This window comes from Onychomys torridus, chromosome 19 (assembly GCF_903995425.1).
Source record: "Onychomys torridus chromosome 19, mOncTor1.1, whole genome shotgun sequence".
Lineage (NCBI taxonomy): Eukaryota > Metazoa > Chordata > Mammalia > Rodentia > Cricetidae > Onychomys > Onychomys torridus.
The window spans coordinates 60,488,272-60,503,020 of NC_050461.1; the positions used below are offsets into that span (position 1 = coordinate 60,488,272).

General features: G+C 41.6%; 1 protein-coding gene across 11 annotated transcripts in view; it reads right to left on the reverse strand.

Annotated features, from left to right (window-relative positions):
• Window positions 1-14,749, reverse strand: part of Wdr27 (WD repeat domain 27) — a 129,521-nt gene that overhangs the window by 20,047 nt on the left and 94,725 nt on the right. For 3 of the 11 annotated variants that reach the window (XR_004943182.1, XR_004943179.1, XR_004943184.1), the window contains 3 exons: window positions 11,586-11,650; window positions 11,081-11,155; window positions 8,582-9,873 (listed from right to left, as the gene is read on the reverse strand). Coding sequence is in view for 4 of the 11 variants with exons in the window: in XM_036168766.1 (XP_036024659.1) it covers window positions 11,600-11,650 (51 nt within the window). In the remaining 7 variants the exon portion in view is untranslated. Of the gene's footprint in view, window positions 1-8,581; window positions 9,874-10,463; window positions 11,265-11,373; window positions 11,651-14,749 lie in introns of those variants that run through there. The other 8 variants (XR_004943181.1, XM_036168766.1, XR_004943180.1 and 5 more) reach the window with 7 other exon arrangements.

Here is a 14,749-nt window from a genome sequence, read left to right on the forward strand (position 1 = left end):
AAGAGAGGAGATATGAGAAAGGAACAACAGCTGCGGAGAGACATTGGACAATAGACAAAACTGAGCTAAACCAACCGGTTTATTTCAAAGATGTGTTGACCTCAGAATGGAAACCTGGATATGTCCTATGTTGGGGAAGGGGTTTTGCTTTTGTTTCCACAAGAGAAGAAAAGCTATGGATACCAACAAAATTAATAAAAATTCAATTCGAACAGGAGAAACCCCTTGATGAGGAGAAATAAAAGATCATCCACCAATGTGACATCTCTTCAGGTTGTAAGAAAAATTTAACAATCAAAGGTTGGGGTAGGGTTCTGTTTTTGTCTTTCCAGGATAATGGAAATACCCATCTTCCAGAAATCATAAGGCCTTGGATATCCGTATGTTTACAGCAGAAAGAAAGAATCTATTGGTACCAATCTACACAGAGTAAGATATCACTGTCTAACATCTATACCTCTATCAATCTAGAATAGTTGTGGTTCCAATTTAATTATAAACCAAGCTGGCTTTGGAGATGGAATTGGCTCACTCCTTCTCTAAACCCAAGCATATTGATAAAAGAAAAGGTTGAGAGATTCTTCAGTCCCATATCAGAAGAGCCCTCAGGTGTGAGACAGAAGGAAACCAATTATAAGGGACCATTAGCTTCAAGATTCTAATTCTCTCCATGCTTACTCTTGATTTCCTGGAATCCTTTCTTACATGTCATGACATCTTTAAATCCAAACCTTCCATTCTGATAAAAAATAAGTTTTTTCCAATAGCAATCTCTGAAGTCTCCAGAAGGAAGATAGGGCCCTAACAACAACAACTCTACCCAATCCAGAATGATGCAATGGTAATCATCATCATACTACACTTCTTGCCAGAATTTCAAACAATCTTACCCATTACTCTGAGAGTTGCTGCAGAATCTACAGTTAGTCTGAGATTTAACTATCTGATCACAATACCCAACAGAGATACCATTGCCCCCTAAACAGCAGGAAGCAATTCTAAGAAAATGACGCCCCTTATCCCTAAGGTTTTGTATTTCTCAGGGTTATGGATAATAGTTTGAGGGTTGGGGGTGGAAGAAACTGTTAAACTCAGTACTCTCCTTAAGGAAAGAAAATATGTCTCAAAAAAAAAGGAAAAGAAGAAATGGAATGGATAGGTATAAGATATTATGGTAGACTGTCATATACATTAGTAAACAAATTTAGTAATATAGCAGCCTTTGCACTGTTATGAATTCTTATATGTTGATATAAATACAAACTTTTTACATTCCTATTTAAGATAATTTGTATATTGATACAAATACAGAACTATGTTATATTGTACACATATTTTTACTCTTATTGGAAATATTTGTATATTGATACAAATGTGAATTTATATCTGTCATACTGTATGTATGTTCTACTTCTGTTTAAGATATTCTGTATACTGATATATATTTAGGATTATTATCATATTGCACATTGCACTATACATTCCTACCTCTGTTAAAGATATTTTGTGTGTTGTCACAATTTTAAAGTCATTGTCCTTTTACTGTACATTTGCTTACAGACTGTTTGCCTTGTCTACATGAAGCCTTAGTCCTTAGGTTCTTTAGGTAGATAAGACTTACAGAGTTATTGTCACCTATGCTTGTCATCTCTATAATTATGTTAGTGAGGTTATCCAGATTTATAAATACATAGGTCAGATGGGCAGGTAATCTTCAACCACTTCATGGACCTGGAGAATATGGCATTTAAATAACTTAGAATTCTGTTGACGTGAGACACAATTGCTCCTGGCAGCACCAATTTGATCCCGAGAGAATGTTGGGCTTCTAAGATATTTCCATTTGGAAGTTTGTCTTCTTGGCAGAAAATGGCCTACTGGGCAAAGAACTGCCCTTGCCTCAACTGCTGACAGTACAAATGCTGTCCTTTCTGGACAAGCGGGACACAAGGAAAGCAACCACTACAATTTGCCAAGACAGGGTAAGATGGTCTTTCAGAATTCTTGCTTCTGAAAATAGTCTGTCAGATACTCTAGGCCTGTAGCCAATTTGAATGCACCAACCATGCTAAGAAACATTAGGTGACTGTCCAGGCTGCTAGCTGTCTCTGTCTACTCTTGCAAGACTCCCCAAAGCTGCTTGAGTCCTTCTCCCATTTCTCAGATATTATTATATTCCTTCTCAGGTCTTTGATGAGGTTGGAGATTAGCAGTTATAGTTACAACTTAGTATATATACATATATAATATCTTAGATAGAATATATTAAGTATTAGACTCAGGTTCTTTAGGATAGGACACCTTTTGGAATGATCTTTGTAACATGCCACCTACCCATGCCCTAGACTTCCCTGGATTTTACTATGTGTTTTTTGCTTGATATTGTTTGCACTTATTGTAATTCCAATTTATCTAGGTCATTATCCCTCATAACTCCTAGACAATATTTGATAACCATCTCTTTGTATATAGTCTTGTATTAGGTTAGAACTTTCTTATTTAGACAAAAGGGAGAGATGTAGTGGATAGCCATCCCAGCATTGGCCTGGAAGTTCCAACCCCCACTGAGGCTTTGGTAATGGTCACGCCCACAAGGCAGGGCGGAGGAGGAAGCAGAAGACCAAGGATTGGGAGGAGGTCTCTCTCTTGGTTCTGGGACCCTGGACACTGGAAGTAGACCGAGCAGGGTTCTCCAGAGAACACCGCCAGACTGTGCTATACCTTTGCCAGACCCTGCAACCTACCCCTTCATTTGTAAGTTACCCCACAAAATAAACCTCCCTTTTAACTACGTGGAGTGGCCTTAATAATTTCACCAATATTCTGGTACACAATTGTCCTTCAGGGGTTCCTTCAGAAACCAGCTCACTCAATTCAGAGAAGGTACCTAGATCCCACCTCATACTGTATGGCCATGCTGGAACTCCTCACCCTCAGTGTTTTGTGACATCTTGGGAGATGACAGGATTTTCAGGGACTCTGGTTCAGTGTTACTCTCTCATGGAACATGGTATCTTCAGTGGACCCATATCTCAAAGACATCTGATGATGTCTTTGACCATCTAGCACATCTCTGAGGCTAATCCTAAGTATCATGAAGGCATCTCTGCTGCACTTGCCACAAGCTATAAACATGCATGTCAGCAGAGGCCAGCATACAACTTCATGCCAAAAGAGTTTCTCAACTTTATTGATTTTTGTGAGCTAGTATATTATTCCTACTTGTGTTGTATACTTTAATATAAGTTATGATAGCCATGGTTCTTCCTGGTATTTAAGAGTGTAATTGTACTACTGAACGTCTGCCTCTCAGACTTCTGGAGAATTGAGTACTCTTCTCCACCATCCAGCAGGTGCACACTGTATCAGTGTCCACAACTGTTAGAATCAGAACATAGCTAAACATCCCAAGGACACACACTAGAAGGAAGCTCCCTGTAGCCTCAATGCTCCACAGCAGAGAGGCAGCTGCCTCCCACAGAAGCCCCCATGATGGCCCAGAATTTGTCCTTAGAGGTACAGAAGACAGATAGACTCAGGGTCTTCTGCCCTTGTAATGTCACATGTGGGGTCATATAGGGTTCTTGAGGCCCATCTTCATTACCAATAAGGGTTGGTGATTGTATGGAATGGGGTTTCTTGCCATGGCCACATCCAGTCAGGTGAATGGCAATGTATGCATACACTGCTCAACCATTGACCCTAGTTTCTGTTGGAGTTGGAGCTTCAACAAATGAGGCTCACAATGAATGTGTTGAACAAATGTCAAACTGTACAACAAACCTCATAGGCTGCCTTCCTGCTGTTACCTCAGCCTGGTGCATCAATTAAGGATGAGTTCTGTCATGGTTTGAGTAAGAATAGCCCCATGGGCTCATATATTTGAATGCTTAGTTGCCAAGGGATGGCAGTATTTGAAAGGATTAGAAGGATTAGGGGGTATGACCTTGCTGGAGGAGGTGTGTCACTGGGAGTAAGCTTTGAGGTTTCAAGAGCTCACACCAGACCCAATGTCTGTCTGTGTCTGTCTGTCTGTCTATCTGCCTGTGTGCTTGTGTGTGTATCAGGAATTGACACACTTAGCTACTGCTCCAGCACCTGCCTGTATGCTGCTATGCTCCCTGTCATGATGATAAGGACTACCTTTGAAACTATAAGCAAGCCCCCCAGTTAAACACTTTCTTTTATAAGAGTTGGCTTGGTCATAGTGTCCCTTCACAGCAACAGGACACGACTAAGGCAAACTCTTTAAGAACACACACCAGTTCTAGCTTCCAGAGCACATCTGTCTCTGTGTAAGTAGGAGTGTCATCATGGGCATTGGTATTGTAGACTCTCCTATCATAGACCTCAGACTACCCAAACTATGGACCAGAGATGCAGCACCCAGGCTGCAGAACCACTCATGGCTATGCATCCCTCAGACAGCACCTGGGCCCCAAGCCTGCTTTGTGTTCTAGTATTGTCTTATTCAAAAGTAAATGCTGACAAAGGTATGCCCATACAGTCACTCAGTCCTGGATGAGGGAAAACCACCAAGCTTGCCACAAAAGGGTATGACCTAGTTGCATGTGAATGACAGCTGTAGATATGTCTCTTAAGTCTTCTAACTTGGTTGCTTGCATGTTTTTTGAAGAAGAAAGGTCTTCTCTGGGCTTCAGCCCCTCTCTGCTGTAGAGTCCATCGATGCCTGGGAGGCTTCCCTGGGCATTCCCTGCTAAGCAGTGATCATGAGCCTGGGCCATGAGCCCTACCTCAGGAGAGCAATTCCTGGTACAGTACTAACAGCTAGACCATAAGCAAAAGCTTTGGTTTCTATAACTGTGACACAGGATTAATAACTGGTAAGTTAGGGTTTGGGAAGAGCTGACTGGATAGCAATGACAGGCTTCAGAGCATAAATCCTGGATGCTACTATCCCTACAAATGGAAAACTAAAAACAAGGGCAGTCATTGTCCTGGAACACTTCCTCTGGACTAGACCAGAACGCCAGGGTGACACAGAATTGTGAAATGTGTGGAGCACCTGCCCTTTTCTGGGTGTCCCCTCACTGCAGGACTCTGGCAGCTGCAGCTGCAGGTGGTCCCATGGAATCCGGCAGCTGACCTGATGGCTAGAGCCCAGACCCTCTTCCTTTGGGTGGAAGCAAGGAAGTGCTGAGCAGGTGGGCAGTAACCCAGCTTCACAGTGGGAAGTGACTGCTTAGGGAACTGGATGTTTCACCCACAGGATGAAACAGACAAGAGCCCTGGGCATGAAGAGGCACTGTGGGAAGGAAGCTCTGCATGAGCTCCAGCTGGCATGCTCAGGCCCAGCAGGGAGCTGGGGACATAGACAGACACACTGGGTCTGGTATGAGCTTTTGAAACCTCAAATTAAAATCGAACTATGGAAAATCTGTATTTCAAAACAAGAGAAGAACACTCAGGTGTTCCTTTATGCCCTTCTTCATCAGGACCTGAATCACAGGACCACAATCTACAAGCACAGGAAACCAAATGAATTTTTCTAGAGTTGGAATTTTTGCTTCAAATTTACACATTTTTTCTTTATAACTTGTGTAAATTGTGTGCAACTTGGCCCTTGTCGTAGTTTGCTTCTCTGTTGCTGTGATAAAATACTGACCAAAAGCAAAAGGGAGGAAAGGGCTCTTTGGGTTTCTATGTTCTGACACAGTCCATCATTTAGGCAAGTCAGTGCAGAAACCATGGAGGAACTACTGATAACTGCCTTGCTGCTCAAGGCTTGCTCAGCTTTCTTATAAAACCCAGGGCCGCCTGCCCAGGAGTAGCTCTGGCCATAGTGGGCTGGGTACTCTCACAGCAATCATTACTCATGAAAACATTCCACAGACATGCCCATATGACAAGTGGAAGGAGGCAGTTTCCTCAGCTGAGGTCCCCTCTTTCCAGATTGGTGTTAAGTTGACAAAAACTAACAAGCACAGTTCTTCAATGTGCCAGTGAAGTGATATTTCTTGCTGGAGCGTGTCCACTGTTCAGTCTGCTGGATTGGAGGTGGCCTCTGTCACAGACTGGACAGTCAGTCTGCTTGTTAGTGGTGTCCTTTGTCACGGACTGAACAGTCTGCATGTCTGTTATGTCTTGTCTTGTCTGTGCATCTTTAACAGTATCACACAAAGGGCACATTCTACATCCCCCTCCACCTTACCTGCAAACATGGAAATCAGCCCACAATGTGCAAGGCCTCATAGCTTTGGCTATGAAATGCGTCACCTCACGACTGGCCTCTTAAATTCCCTTGATAATTCTGTAATCTCCTGGGCCAGCTAGTGTGGAATATGCCGTGGAAAAACAACACAGAGATCCTATTTTCAACAAAGTATAAGGCAAGACTGACACTTAAGGTTTTCATCCGACTTCCACACTCACCGTGGCACCGATGCACCCAGGTTCACACACATGAATGCACATACAGAAACACACTGGTACAGACAAACAAATTCTGATAAACCAATTTTGATCATATAAGATACTGCAATACTTTTTTAATAAAATACTTTTTATCTTTTTGTCCTCAGATACAAATATTGCTTTAAATGTCTTTGAAGACAATAGTTCAATATGAAGCTCCAATAATTAGACAAGTAGCTAACTAAAGTCAAAGGCCACAAAAAGGCAGTGGAGAAGGGTAGATGGAAAAACCCCAGAGAAACTCTACTTTAGAGCATCTGGTACAAGAAATGATGATAGTAATGAAGGGCTTTGCTACTATGTATCACAGTAAAAATTACAAAATAAGGTTAATTAAAATATCAGTTACTTTTATATAGTCACACTAAGCAAAATTTTCTGAATATAAAATCGTGGCTGAAGCTTTTATCTGCCAGACAGTACAGTGGGAAGAAGCAGGGGTTTCCGAGGTATAGTTTAATGGTAATGAACCAAGTAATTCTGGTGTCTGGGTCATGAACAGACAGCACCATTCAGATGGTATCAATGTTAATTATAACATGAAAATTAGAAGTGGTTTTCAAAATGAAAAGTGTTATTATTATAAATGTTGGCAGGCATTAAAACCTCACAGCACACCGCAGCCTCCTGAGTCACTGCAATGTGTGTGCACACAGCAGAAGCTGGGTACTTCATCATGTCAAAGCTGACATGTGGCAGTATAGGACCTGTGCTCTTAAAATGTGAGCCAATCCACATGAAATGGTTTAGGTGACAGGCTAGTAGTCCCGTAGAGGGTGACACAGACTAAAACCAGGACTAGTCCTCAGGAAGGTAGAGAAAAACAGCTCAGGGCCAAGTACCCTGGAGGCTTGAGGCACAGCTTGTTAATGAGTGGATAACGGAGCTGGCTAGAGTGGACGGGTGATGGGCCTAGCTTGGAGTGTTCACCTGAACTATCACAAGAATCCAGCAAGGAAAAAGGTGAGCACCGATTTTGACCTTACTGGTGCAGTGTCCTTGAGGGCATCCCTGGGTGCCTGTTACAAGCAGCCCTACCAATTTTGCTGCAGCCACTGGGGAGAGACCAGTATAAGACTGGGCCAACCCTAACCTAGCACCTCAGCTGGACTCACAGCTTTCGGGGTAGTAGGCAGAGAAGCCAGAGCATAACTAGACGTGGAAGACTACCCCAGAAGCAATCCATGGCAGAGTTTAGAGTAGTCCTGGGTATGGTACCATCCTTCAATGGCCATGGCACAATCAAGGATCGGGAGAGCTCTAGATTCATCTCTCCAAACATCTACTTTTCCTATTTTCATGTGACTTCATAACCCACACCAAAGATCACCCCTAAGCTCAGATGAGAGGGGTGAAAGCATAGGTCACAGACTTCTGGTCAATTAGGAGACTAGTTGCCTACAGCTTGTATTGTCTCAAAGGCTTTAACTTGTAAGATAGTTGGTTTCATGGCAGTTTGTGCTGAGTGTTTAGCACTGGGAACTGCCATACAGAGCCACGGATACAGAAGACACATTCTGCACAAACCAGACCGACAGTCACCAGTGTCTGCAGTTTACTACATTCTGAAGTTCACCAGGCAGATAGTCACCAGTGTCTGCAGTTTACTACATTCTGAAGTTCACTCATCCTTTCTATAAAGGCCACTTGTTTTCTCTCCTGTTTCCAGTCATACTTGTTGCCTAACACAAAGGGTAATGCATACAAAGGATCTGGACACGCTCCAGGGACTTCCCGAGAAAGCTCACATTTGAAATTGTTGAGACAGAAGAAAAATTCTGCAAGAAGTAGTGCTTTCTGAAATGCAACCCAGTAAGTGGACATTCAGAAAATGTGGGCTCAGCAACCAGTGTTCACTCTAGGGTCTAAAAGCCTGACTGTCTTAGTTAACTTAGTTACCACTGTTGTGATGAAACACCATGGCCAAAAGCACGTTGGGGAGGAAAGGGTTTATTTTACTCATGGTTCCATGAAACACTTCATCATCGAAAGCAGTGAGGGCAGGAATTCCCACAGGGCAGGAACCCAGAGGCAGGAGCTGATGCAGATGGAGGGGAGCTGCTTACTGGCTTGTTCCTCATGGCTTGCTCAGCCTGCTTTCTTATAGAACCCAGGACCACCAGGCCAGGGACAGCACAACCCATGACAGGCTGGGCCCTCCCCTGTCAATCACTAATTAAGAAAATGCCTCACAACCAGATTGCATGAAGGCATCTCGTCAATTGAGGCTCCCTCCTTTCAGGGAACTCGAGCTTGTGTCAAGGTGACATAAAACTAGCTAGCACACTGACCCTAGTAACCAAAGAGCCTATCTCCCAATAGTGCTTACACCTAGAAACAAGTATTCAAAACATTATCTTGTGGAGATAGTTCAGATTCAAACAAGATTACCTACATAAAACTACAATGGTATTTGAACAAATAGAATGAGACATAGGCAGCCATTACCTAATTCAAAGTTGAAATGGTGTTTGCGTGTTTGGGGTAGATACTAACTCAGTGATTTAAACTTGCACTTGCATCAATACAATTTATTTTCTCTTAACACCTTTCTTCCAGAATTTACACTCATCAGCATCTCTTCTTTTTTACAGTTAGAGAAAAATCTGAGCAGTGGTCCTTGACACCAGTCTGCAGTGATGGCTCCTCCAGGAAATCAAATCCTCATGAAAGCTGAGGAGGGCAGAGTCTTTGGCACACTCCTCCACTGGGGGAGAGGAGGCCCAGGTGTTGCAGTGCTAGCACATGGCAACTCAACTTGAAGTTCCTCTTGTGAACAGCTTTGTCGTAATTCAGATGGCAATGGGCCTGGTAACCCCAAAGGTCCAGGCTCAGTAGGCATTGTGGCTGTTCCCAGTGGGACACTACAGTCATGTGGAGACTTGTGGGTTGTGGCTTGTCATCTCTGACCCCACCTAACATACCAGGTAAAGGACAGAGGAGTTGCTTGTCAGAAAGATGTTTTCTGCCCCAGCCCTCTAAATAAATGGACCAACTGGTGCCTACCTCGGTGGGACTGTCTAAGAGGCTGCATAGCTCCAGTACAGTGAATGCCAGGTTCCCTCAGTTCATGTTTAGAAAGAGTTAAGTGGATCTTCTTTTCCAAGATCCAAAGGGAGAATATAACCTTGTATGAATGTAACTTTTTTAAGAATCAATGTCAAGGGTCAGTCATAAAGTAATCAGTGCAAGACGGCTCTCTGCCCTCTGCAGACTCCCTGGTCGAGGCCCAGGTACAGCCATCTTGTCTTCATCATTAGTTTCACTGCCTTCTTGCTTTGGTTGTCTCCCCATGAGTGACCATCTTTTCCACCCACGTTCAGTTTTCTGATAAACTTCACAAATAGCAGACACTCCCTTCCACAGTTGGCCAAATTTGTACCCTTTGTCTTCTGAGCTACCTGTGCTGTTTCCATTCAGTTCTTGTCCTTCTGGGATCTGTGATGTCATTATGAACAAGGAAAGGGGGGCACTGAACTTTCAGTTTTTTAAACATGCTGTTTACAAATTCAAGGGCATGCAGTAAGTAGATTAGTAAGATTTGGGCATCAGTAAGTGGGAGATAACTTGAGGTCTCACACGCCAAGGGACCAAGAGTCTCAACAGCTACTACAAACTGTCACCTACTCAAAAAAATTCTACCAAAAAGACCCCCCCCCCTGTGGTATATGGAGCTTTCTCCACCTCTCTGGTAATGGCAGCTACCATGAGATCAGAGCTCAGAGCCAGGGCACAGTGAAGCCAATGCCACAGCAAAGTCAGGTATAACAGGGGAACTTACACAGAGGAAACAAACCAAAGTAAGTTGATCCTAATTAGAATATGAGTAAACTTTGGTTGGTAATAAAAAAGGGAATAGCTGGTGGTGGTAAAGCACGCCTTTAATCCCAGCACTCAGGAGGCAGAGGCAGGCGGATCTTTGTGAGTTTGAGGCCAGCCTGGTCTACTGAGTGAGATCCAGGAAAGGCACAAAGCTACAGAGAAACCCTGTCTCGAAAAAAAACAAAACATAAAAAATACATAAATAATAAAAAAATTAAAAAAGGAATAAAAGACATGAAAGAGAAAAGAATAGGGGCAGTGAAGGCAGGGTTTTAGGGTCATTCTTTTTTTTTTTTTTAAAGAACATGTTCAAATGAGAGATTTCTATGGTACAAAATGTGGTCAGGAACCAACATGCCAATAGTTCAGTTTCATCATAATACTTAGAATGTACTTCTGGAGCGCCTGTCCCTTGCGGCCTATGTGTCTCTGAGACCCATAACACCCGTGTGTATGCACACTTTGTCTTTTCTCCATTAGTACCTATTATATGCACAGCACAGAAAATGGCCATGCTATACAGGAAGGGCCAGCTCCCTCCCCAAACAGGCCTGGAATGCAGAGTAGTCTCTTTAAACTGGGTGAAAAGAATGAGGCCCACATCTGCAAAGAAAGCCTTTCAAGGGAATGGGAAAAATGAACAAAAATTGCTTATTCCAGAAGGTCTGGGCCAAATCCCTCTGTGGCCAGGCTTGGGACCACGACCACATTCTTGCTTTGATGTCTTCAAACACATGGATGTGCCAATGTTGAGCAAACCCATGACATATTCCCCAGAATATGAATCATTTTATCTTTCAAATACCAAAGGAATCATAAGAACCTCTCATCAGAGACTGAGAAGACCAGAATGAGTATGGCTGTCTATCCATCTTCTGTCCCCTGGGCCTTGTTCATCCTGAAGAAACCAAGGAGGAACATCAAGGTGAACAGCATGGGGCCATGGCATCCTTGCCACCTTCCACCCTCAAGTGCATCTGCCACAGTGGCAAGTGTGAAGCAAAAATCTACAGAGTGCAGAATAAGATGAGCTGGCTTCTGCAGTGTCAGGTGCCGCTCCATACCCCCACCTTTGCTTCTTTATCCCTCTCTACCTCCTCTCCAGGTACAACTATGAAACAGACATGGGCTCGTCTTTATTGAAGAACACCAGCAAAGATGGGCTATTGCTTCCATTGTTTTCTAAGAGGGTTTTCTTAAGAGGAGGGAAGCTCAGATGAGGGTGAGTCCTACAGAAGGGGAATCCAACATGGGCCTCCTGTAAAAACTGTCCCTCTGCCTCAACGGCTAAGCCATGAATTCTCTCTCATTTCTTCCTGTATTCTTACCAGCCGGTCAGCAGTCACTCAACCACAAACAGCTGAAGTTTCCCATCCAAGGTGGCAGTGGTAAGCTGTAATACAAAGTAGAGTACCATATTATGACTAACCATTTTTCATTTACTGAGTAACCAACAAGAAAAAAATCATTAAATTAGTAAGATCTGTTACAATAGTGTGATACAAATATTTCACTAGTACCAGATACATTCCACTGATGCTTTAGAATCCAAAATGCTTTGACCTTATATTTCTGAGTTTAAGGGCATTTTAGATGACAAGATCTTATCTCCACAAAAGGAAAAAGAAATGGAGATCACAGGACCCATGGGACATTGTCAAGCAGACCACCATGTGCCTGCAGGACTCTTAGAACAAGAAGAAAGGAATCAAGGAGAATATTTTAAAAAAATAATGGCACAAAAAATATTCCAAGATCAATAAAAGATATATAAACATCTGTGCTCAACAAGCTCCCAAGATGAACTGAAAGACATTCTCACTCATCCCTGATGTAGTCAATCTCAAAAGCCCAAACCAGGCTGCATCCCAGAGACATACAGACAGGGTGCTCCCTGTGGGTGACAGACTAAAGAGATTGAAAGAAAAGGTCTCTGTCAAGCAAGAGTCCTATATCTAGTAAACACACTGGAGTCAATGATGGGGAAATTGAGACGTCCCAGATAAGCAAAGACCAAGGGAGTTCATCACCATTAGACCTGTCCTGTAGAAATGCTGGTGGGAACTCACTTACAGGTAAAGTAAACAGACTTTAAACATGGACATGAGGATAAAGGTCACAATAAAGGTAAATATATGAGCAACTATTAAATTAAGTTTACAGTAATAGAACTCCATAATTTTGGAGACTATTTCCATGTGTACGGGTGTTTTGCCTGCATGTATATCTGTGCACTACATGAATTCAGTGCCATGGAGGCCAGAAGAGGGTGTCAGATTCCTGGGGACTGGAGTTGTGCCCCATTGTATAGGTGCTGGAAATTGAATCCAAGTCCTCTAGAAGAGCAATCAGAATTCTTAACCCCTGAGCCATTTCTCCAGGCCCTTGGTAACTATTTTTAAGGGACAAATACATTATTAAAAATTATTAGTGTCAAAAAATTAATATTGTAACTTGGATTTGCAACTCCACATTTCATACATAATTTAAGAAGCAAGTGATTTTTAAAATTATTTTTGGTTTATACTTTGATGGACACACACACACTATATGTGTGTATATATATATATATAACACTGTCACTTTTAATTTTAATAACTGAAAGGTTAGTGAGATGCTCAAGCTTGACAACCTGAGCTCAATCTCAGGAACCCATGTAAAGGCAGAAGGAAGGAACAGACTCCACAAAGCTGTTCTCTGATCTCCACATGGTCATTATGGCGTGAATATATTCTCCAAAATAAAAAATTTAAACAAGCTGAAAGGGGCGGGAGTGGAAGTGACAGAAAAGGCATAGTTTTGTATGTTACTGAAGTTAATCTAGTATAAATAAAATTCACAAGTTTCAACAAAGATGCAAAACCACAAATAAATTGAAATGGAAAGAAGATATTCCATGCAAATCACAAGCAAAAGTGAGTGGGGATGACTCAGAAACCAGAATGGGTCTGAATTACCTCACTCAGTCTCTCTCAGTTCCATCTATTGTGTCCATATCTCCTTCTCTGTACTTTTGCGGTTGGTGTATGGAAAAGCTGTTTATCTGTACAAGTTTATTTGTATCCTGCCACGTTGCTGAATTTGTTTATTGTTTCTACAAGTTTTCTGATAGAATTTTTAGGAACTCTAATGTATAGTATCATGTCATCTGAAAATAGGGATAGTTTGACTTCTTTCCCTATTTGAATTTTTTCCTTTGAATTTTTTTGTCTTATTGTACCAACTAGTACTTAAGTACAACATTGAAAAGGAGTGGGGATACTGGACATCCTTGTCTTATTCCTGACTTCAGTGGGATTGCTTCAAGCTTTTTTTTAGGACGATGGTGGCTGTGGGTTTCTTGTATATAGCTTTTTATTATGTTGAGGTATGTTCCCTCTAGCCCTACTTTATCTAGAACTTTTATCATAAGGCATGTTGGATTTTGTCAAAGGATTTTTCTCTGTCTACTGAGATGATCATGTGATTTTTTTATCTTTAAGTCCATTTATGTGACATATTACCATTTATTGACTTGTGCATGCTGAATCATCCCTGCATTTAAATATGAAGCCAACCTGTTCATGGTGTATAATCTTGTTGATATATGTCTAGATTCTGTTTGCAAATATTTTATTGAGTATTTTTGAGCCTATGTTCATCGGGAATATTGTTCTGCAGTATTCTTTTTTGTTGTTGTGTCTTTACCTGATTTGGTTATCACAGTGATATTGGCTATGTAAAAGGAGTATGGAAGTGGTCCTTCTCTTTCTATTTTTTTAATGAATTAAGAGTGACAGGCTGTAGATCTTTGAATATCTGATAAAATTCTGCTGTGAATCCTCTCACCCTAACTCCTCTTTTTTTTCAGCTGCAAAGCTTTTTATTACTGTTTCAATTCCTCATTTGTTATGGGTCTGTTTAGCTTTTTTATTTCTTCATGTTTTAATTTTGGTGGTTTGGCTGAATCTAGAAATTCATCCATTTCTTTTTGGTTTTCCAGCTTAATGGAGCACAGATTTTTAAAGTATTACCTTATTATATTCTGAATTTCTTTAGTGTCTGTTGTAGTCTCCCTGAAGATTTCTGAGTCTGTTAATTTGGGTCCTTTTCTTTCTTTTGGATAGTTGGACAAATAGTCTGTTCATCTTGTTTATCTTCCCAAAGAGCTAGCTCTAGACTTGGTTCTTTGTATTGTTTTCTTTGTTTCTAATTCATTGATTTCTGCTCTGATTTGTATTATTTCTTGGTATTGACTGGGTTTGTTCTTATTTTTTCAACTTTTTGAGTTGCATCATTAAGTCATTTATTTGTGCTCTTTCTGATTTAGAGCTACAAATTTCCCCCATAGGACTATTTTCTATCGATCCCAGAGGTTTTGTTGTATTATGTTTTCTTTTTCATTTAGTTCCAGGAATTTTTTTTTATTTCTTTCTTGATTTCATCTCTGACTCATCATCATTTGGTAATGAGTTGTTTAATCTCCATGAGTTTTGGTATTTACTAGAGACTT